We start from the raw sequence: 8127 nt of genomic DNA, 5'->3' as shown, positions 1-8127 counted from the left end.
AGTTATTAATGCTTAAAGTGACAGTGGTCAGATGTGCAAAAAACGCTTTGGTCCTTAAGGTGAAAATGGGCTTGGTCCTTAAGGGGTTAAACTCCAGAACAAGCACAGTTCCTCCTTCACTCCAGTTGCTACTTCAGCTACACTAAACCAATAAGGGTCAATACTCATTTTCTTTTGTTTCTGAGTCTGTACTACTGTTTTATTAACATAACACGTTATTAGTGCAGGATCCGATACTCCTCGGGGGTTGTAACTAATTATTTGGCTGTGACCCAGCCACACCAAAAGGAAAAAAAAAATTATATAAAAAGTGAGTAGACTAGTTCTCTAGGCAGGAGATAATAAGTTGTATTAGATGTACAACTTATTCCCTTACGTCCTAACCAGTAGCACAGATGGGGTATTCCACCCCCCGCGAACTGGTAGGACAGATGGAAGTTTTATTGAACCTAATTAAACAATCAGTAAAGACACACCCACAACCCCCTGTATAAGTAAGAGGGTCATCCTCTGCCTCATTGTGTTTTTTTCTGTCCTCCCGGACAGTGGGACAGATGGTGACCCCCTTACTCCTGTAGGAGGGGGGGGAGGTTTTCTTACTTGCAGATTTGGGCTTAGTTTGCGCCCATCTGCTTCTATTCCTCGAAGCCGCGACTCCAATCGCGGCCCCGGCCGGAAGTGCGTCAACGGCGTCTGACGTCACTTCCTGTTTTTCTCTTCGCTCCCGGCTCGGTTTTTTTGTGCCGTTTTTGCGAATAATGCGGCGAAACCGAGCGAGGAGCCTCTTCCATAACCCTCTAACTAATAGGGTTCCTTTTTTCTCCTGTTTTTTGTTAGACAGGATTTCTTTTTCTGTAACTCCGCCTTGTGGGCGGAGTCTTGTTTTGGCGCCAGCCAGGAGGATATTTAAACTCCCCCTAGGCTGCCATTCAGCCTCCTAGAGCGCAGAGCTGTTGGTACTTCCACAGTCCTGTCTTTTTGAGTCTAGTAGTGCATCCTTGCGGATACTACTGTTTCCCTATCTCTCTATCTTACCTGGTCTCTTGCTGAGAACTTTGGTATTTTAATTATACTTTAGTTAGCCGCAATTTTTTCTTGCCGCTACATTATCTAATCACTCCTCTCATATTTACCTAGATATGTCGACCGAGGGCTCAGGGGATCGTGAAGGCTTGGCAAAAAGATCCGCCAAGCGCAAGCACCTCTCTTGCCATGACTGCAATACTCCCCTGGAGGATAATTATGAATTTTCCAGGTGCCCTCCTTGTAGGGCTAAGTCTCTACCTTCCCATCAGACTGAACCTACAGTCCAAGATATGTATGTGTGGGTCTCCTCTAACATGTCGGCTATGCAAGCCTCTATTGAGGAGCTGAAACACGTTGTCTCTCAGAAACGCGCCAGACCTTCTTCACCTCCCAGAATGGAGACGTCTGTGGATCAGGAGAGAGAAGATTCCAAGTCCTCCTCTTCGGATGAGGAGGTCACTGCATCCTATTTCTTTCCGCTGGAAAAGACCCAGCGTCTTCTGAGATCCATCCGGTCGGGGGACCAGGATGTTGATCCCGGGGAAGCCTCTACCTCCGCCTCTAAGGGACCTAGGGTCTTTAAAGCGGATGATACCCTTCTGTCCGTGCTTAGAACGGAATGGAAAAAACCAGAAAAGGGTCCGGTCTTAACTAAAAGATTTAAGACCATGTTTCCTATACAGGAATCTCAGCTTTCCTCCTGGGGCCCTGTCCCTAAGGTTGACATGGCAGTTGCCAAACTGTCCAAGAGGACAGTGGTCCCTGCTGAGGATGGGTCTTCCTTGCAGGATCCAATGGATCGGAAGGCTGACTGTGCCATGAGGCGCTCCTACTCCACTGCTTCTGCGTCTGCATCAGTGGCGATAGCTTGCTCTGAGGTAGCAAACTTTTTGAAGACCCGTCTTTCTAACATCCAGTCGGATTTGGACCAGGGGGTTCCTAGAGATGAAATTCTTTCATCCTTCAAGACGTCCAATCTGGCCGTTGATTTTTTGTGCGATGCTTCCACCCAGCATCTTAAATTGGCCTCCAAGTCTATGGCCCTGGCTTCCGCTGGACGACGTCCTCTATGGTTAAAACCTTGGAAGGTTGACAACTCTTCCAAGAACACCTTATGTGCTATGCCTTACGAACCCGGCATTCCTTTCGGAGCTGAGCTGGAGGGACTTATGGAGGGACTTTCTGACAAGAAAGGCAAGTCCCTTCCTTATTCCTCCTTTCGTGGTCGAGGGCGGCGTTCTGGGGGCGGATCAGCCCCCCAGCCTAAGCCTCAGAGAGACTGGGGTAATCAACGCCAGGGCGGAAAACGCTCCCGCGGCCCCAAAGACAACAGGAAGCTCTGACTGCGGGCTTCTACGAAGCTCTGGGTTCCTTGCCGAGGTGTCCTTTCCATTTTCCCATCCTGCCCCCCAGATTCCAGTTGGTGGTCGTCTTCACCACTTTTCAAGCGCCTGGTCCCTCCACATTCAGGATCCTTGGGTCCTGAGATTAATCTCGGATGGTTATTCGATAGACCTCGAATCAATTCCCCCATCCAATTATGTGGAGACAAGAGTTTTTTCACCAATCAAACAGGGGGCGCTAGAAACCTACATTCTGGAATACATCCAGAAGAATGCCTTAGAGGAAGTTCCTCTTTCAGAGCGGGGGTCAGGAATTTATTCTCCAGTCTTCCTAGTTCCCAAGGTAACAGGAGACTGGCGGATGATTATAGATCTGAGATATCTCAATCAGTATGTGAAGCACAAACGCTTTCGTATGGAAACTATTCAATCTGTGGTCAACCTCATCTCGCCAGGGGATTACCTGGCTACTCTGGATCTAAAGGATGCTTACCTTCATATTCCTATTCATCCGGTATCCAGAAAGTATCTAAGGATCGCAGTGCAGGTAGGGGGAGTTCTAAAACACCTCCAGTTTGTAGCCCTCCCATTTGGAATTTCTTCGGCCCCACACACATTTACCAAAGTGGTGGTAGCGGTAGTCGCTGCTCTAAGGCTCCAGGGGCTCAGCATCGTTCCCTACCTAGACGATTGGCTCCTCAGAGCTCCTTCTTCTGCGATCCTGTCCCAACATCTGCAACTAGCAGTATCCTTCCTTCACCAGTTAGGGTGGATAGTCAATTGGGCCAAATCCAATTTCCTCCCAACTACCTCAGTGAGGTTTCTCGGCTTCATAGTCGACTCAATCTCCATGACACTCTACCTCTCTCCCGAGAGGAAATCTCGGGTGCAGGAATCGGCCCTTTTTCTCTCTGTACCCCGGAGAGTTTCCATTCGCACTCTCATGCGGATGTTGGGACTTATGTCCGCTACCGTGGATGCGGTTCCTTGGGCTCTTTGGCATCTACGCCCTCTTCAATCAGAGGTGCTCGCCACTTGGAATCTCAGGCCCTCGGGCCTAAACAAGTGCCACTCCCTGTCTTATCGAGTCAGGTCCTCTCTCAGATGGTGGTCTCACCTCGAGGACGGCAAGTCAATGATCCAACCCCCTTGGATCATACTTACTACCGACGCGTCCCTTGTAGGTTGGGGAGCGCATCTCTTGGATCTGTTAGTGCGGGGATCCTGGTCTCCTCAGGAGAGAGGGTTAACCTCCAATCTCCTCGAGATTCGAGCCATCAGATTAGCACTCCTCCACTTTGCTTCTCTTCTTCAAGGGAAAGCAGTAAAGATCCAATCCGACAGCATGACGGCTGTATTGTACATCAACAAGCAGGGAGGCACTCGATCACAAAGCCTCCTCAGAGAGGTGGGTCTGATCTTGGATTGGGCAGAGAGGAACCTAACCCACCTGTCGGCAGTTCACATTCGGGGATCTCTCAATGTGATCGCCGACAGCAGAGGACTTTCAACTGGAGAATGGTCTCTCCATCCAGAGATGTTCAAACAAATAATACTCAGGTGGGGTATGCCAGAAATAGATCTTATGGCAACAAGGTTCAACACCAAAGTGGTGAGATTTTGTTCCCTGTACAGGGAAGACAACCCAGTAGCAATCGATGCTCTCTCAATCCCATGGAGGTTCAGGCTGGCCTACATCTTCCCTCCAATTTCCTTGATCCCAAGGGTATTGATGAAAATCAGGCAGGACCAAGCCTCTGTCATAGCCATAATTCCATTTTGGCCCAAGAGAGCTTGGTTTACCCAACTCTTGCAAATGAGTCGGGGACAATTCTGGAGGCTTCCCCCAGAGCAAGCACTAGTGTCGGGGGACACTCACAGCTGCTCAAATCTTCAAATGTTCAACCTGACAGCCTGGAGGTTGACCAGTCCCTTCCACATCTAGAAGGGCTTTCTAGTGCGGTCTCGAATACCCTCTCGCATTCCAGAGCGGAGTCCACTAACAGAGCCTATAAAAGAATTTGGACAACTTTTCAGTCTTGGTGCTCCAAGAAACAACTACCTGGACAGAATCCAGCTGTTGCCACAATCCTCAACTTTCTCCAGGAGGGATTAGACAAGAATCTCTCTCCTTCCACACTCAGAGTTCAGGTATCAGCCATCTCTGCCTTTCTCAATAAACCATTGTCTCAAGACCCACTAGTCAAAATATTCTTGAGGGGATCCTCAAGGTTAAAACCTACAATTATACAACCTGTCCCAGCATGGGACTTATCGATGGTGCTCAAGGGGTTAGCATCTCCCCCCTTTGAGCCCTTGGAGGAGGTGGACATGAAGTTTGTTACCATTAAAATAACTTTTTTACTGGCAATCACTTCAGCCAAAAGGATTGGGGAACTTCAAGCGCTCTCGGCACTTGAACCATATACTAAATTTTTGCCGGATCGAGTGTTACTCAGATTCATGCCATCCTTTATACCTAAAGTTCCATCATTCCAAAATATAAATCAAGTTATATCCCTGCAAGTATTTTCTCCTCCTCCATCCTCCAATGAAGATAGTGCTCTTCATTGCCTAGATATCTCGAGATGTCTCCAGATCTATATAAGAAGATCTTTGGAGTTTCGGAAGGATGAAAATCTGCTAATTCTCTTTTCAGGACCCAAGAGAGGTCTTAAAGCTTCAAAGCCCTCCATCAGTAAATGGGTAAAAGATGCCATTCGTATTGCCATGGTATCCCAAGGTAAGGAGCCTCCTGAGTTTGTAAAAGCTCATTCCACCAGGTCTGTATCTACCTCCTTTGCGGAAAGGAGTCTTGTTCCCTTGGAACATATATGCAAAGCTGCTTCCTGGAGTTCACTCTCCACATTTATCACCCACTACAGACTTGACAGTAGATTGGCCGATTTTTCCTCATTTGGACGGACAGTATTATCTGCCGTCAGGCATGAGAGCCCTCCCTCATAGGGTTTCTGCTTGCCATTTCCCCATCTGTGCTACTGGTTAGGACGTAAGGGAATCGTTAATTTCTAACGATAATTTGTTTTCCCTTAGTCCTAACAGTAGCACAACTTTCCCTCCCTAGTTAAGTTATTTTCTTCTATTATTTACCTTTAGTTCTTCTTGTTACTACACAATGAGGCAGAGGATGACCCTCTTACTTATACAGGGGGTTGTGGGTGTGTCTTTACTGATTGTTTAATTAGGTTCAATAAAACTTCCATCTGTCCTACCAGTTCGCGGGGGGTGGAATACCCCATCTGTGCTACTGTTAGGACTAAGGGAAAACAAATTATCGTTAGAAATTAACGATTATCTCCCCTCTAATACAACTTATTTTGTCCACCCTAAGTCCTAGAGAACTAACTCTAGTCAAGTGATAAATATATAGGCTCATCCATTGTTAGAGTTACACTACAGTATCTTTGTGATCATTACATGACCAAAAACTCAAACGTGTTGGAAATAGAAGTAACCTGTATGATCAACCCACAAGAAAATCATGCAATCCAAATGAAGCAAATTTGTGAACCACTTAAGAGTGTATTCATATGTACAGTATCCAATGTAAACTAAACGCAGGATATCGTACTTGTGAAAAGTCCCCAAAAAAGTAATATGGGTTTTATTAAATTTCTATTATGCATTAAACAACCATGCAGATTTTTTTTTATTCCTCATTATATAGTACATAAAACAGGCTTAATGATTTTATACTAGTAAAGGATTAACTAAGAATAAACTGCACATACACTCCAATAAGATATACAGTATATTTTATTTTGGTATAATATTCATTGTTTTTATTTGTTTTATTATATGAAGTTTCTTTCTCATAACCCTGGGATATATAGATATATGCTTTTTATCAATGTTTATTTTATAAAATTGTATATGTTAAATTCTAGTATACAAAATATTCATGGGCTGATAAATATGAGATTAGAATTATAAGGGATGTGTAGCTATTCAAATAAAAAGTTAACAGCCAAACAGAACAGAAAGTTTTTTTCTAGTACAAAAATATCACAAGTTACAATACGGACAAATCATTATATACATTAGGTCAATATCGATCAAAATTATGGTATTTTAAGGACTACATGATGCACATCAGAAAGAGATGAAGGTGAAAAAATGGCTTCATTTGTGTTATAAAATTTACTGTCTGGACACCTTATTGTCAGGTTGCTAAATGTAATAAAATGGAAACAAAATCTTGTTGTTCCCATTTTGTACTTGTTATTAGACAAAAAAAAAAAAAAGGTTAGCCCTACAGAATGAGAACTTCAAAAATGTTTTATAAATTCAAAATTCATAAACATTTTGGTTCTGACTAGATTATTGCAATAGAGAAGTGTAAATAGTTTCTTTTTTAAGCTCCTGTGTAATGTTATGGCAGGAATCAGAGTGGTAAGCAACACAGTGTGTAGTGGTATGCAGGGGACAGCAGCATTAAGGAACTTCTATCATACTTCTAGGAGCAAGTGACTAGTATAAGCAGTAGCAGCAGGAGGAAGGGCCCAAAAGAAGATCAAGAAGCAAAGCAAATTTAAGACAATGGGCCTCATTTACTAAGCTGAAACCAAACAGTTTTTTGTCTGGTTATTTTGTCTGAGACAAGTCTGCGCCAGTGTGCGCCTGAAAAATCCAACAAACCCCAAAAAGGGGCGTGGTATGCCGGGAAAGGGGCGTGGTTTCACAACCCGACCGATTTACTATGGAATTTACAGAAAATCCTGTGGGTAAATGGCTGGAAATATCGACCTAGAAAAAGCTGGTCAGAAAATGTTCCCGACTTTTCCCAATAGCGAATAGAGAGGAATCCTGCATGTCTTTTCCCACTAGTAAAAATCTGAAACTCTTAGTAAATCAGGCCCAATGTGTCACTAGACAGTCCAGACTTATCACAAGCATGGCATGACACTAGAAGACATTACAAACAAGGGAACCTGAATAGATTGCTCCATACAAAGGTCTAAAGATGTGTGCCAAACCTATAATTCCTATCTATTATTTTCTATTGCTGACTTCGTGCTTGCAGGTCCTGAAAGTGTTTCTTCAACCTAGTCATACTTCCCCAGAGACAACTATCACTAATAGAATCTCATAATTTTGACCAAATGCTTACCCTGCTAAAAAAAAAAATATATATCTTATATTCAAAATTATATGGGTATAGCTAAACCAAGTAATTAAATATGTCTTACTCTGGTAAAATACAGATATTCTAGTGTTAGTAATATATGTTATAACCCACGATTATGTTAAATTGGTACAGGAAAACCATAAACAATCATGAAAATAAATGGAAAACAGTTCATTAGTCTGCATAGGTAAAGGTTGGATGTCTACTAATGATTTGCCACTACCAGGTACTATTATTGTCCACAAAGGTGGTTGTCCTTAGTATATCTTCAGTATTTGGCATCTTTGTTTATATAAAGAATACAGGATCCACGACCTTAGCTTCTATTTTCAACAGGATCAAGACAAAACACAGTTCCTTCCACAGTTAGTCCCATTTTGAACCCCTCCTGCAAAATAAATATGGAAGTTAGTCTGTACATACATAACTTTTTTTTTACCATGGTTTTTCTTTTTTTTTTCTTTATTCATGTTGAAGACACATATGCTATTAGGTAGTATAAAAAAGGGTGTTAAACCAAAATATGTTTTATATTTTAGATTCTTACCTTCAAGTCTTGTCTTCATTTTGCTTATTGTCTTCATGATGTGTATGAGACCATCATTTGTG

General features: G+C 43.3%; 1 protein-coding gene across 15 annotated transcripts in view; it reads right to left on the bottom strand.

The window, feature by feature from the left end:
- Positions 1–6987: 6987 nt before the first annotated feature.
- GULP1 (GULP PTB domain containing engulfment adaptor 1) overlaps positions 6988–8127 on the bottom strand; it is a 1103506-nt gene continuing 1102366 nt past the window's right edge. For all 15 annotated transcript variants that reach the window (XM_056535167.1, XM_056535165.1, XM_056535168.1 and 12 more), the window contains one exon: positions 6988–7906. In XM_056535167.1, the coding sequence (XP_056391142.1) occupies positions 7835–7906 (72 nt within the window). In that variant the 3' untranslated portion in view covers positions 6988–7834. The remainder of the gene's footprint in view (positions 7907–8127) is intronic.

Source organism: Hyla sarda, chromosome 8 (assembly GCF_029499605.1).
Source record: "Hyla sarda isolate aHylSar1 chromosome 8, aHylSar1.hap1, whole genome shotgun sequence".
Taxonomy (NCBI): Eukaryota; Metazoa; Chordata; class Amphibia; order Anura; family Hylidae; genus Hyla; species Hyla sarda.
Note: the sequence above shows the minus strand (reverse complement) of the source record. Positions and strands in the feature narration are given on the sequence as shown.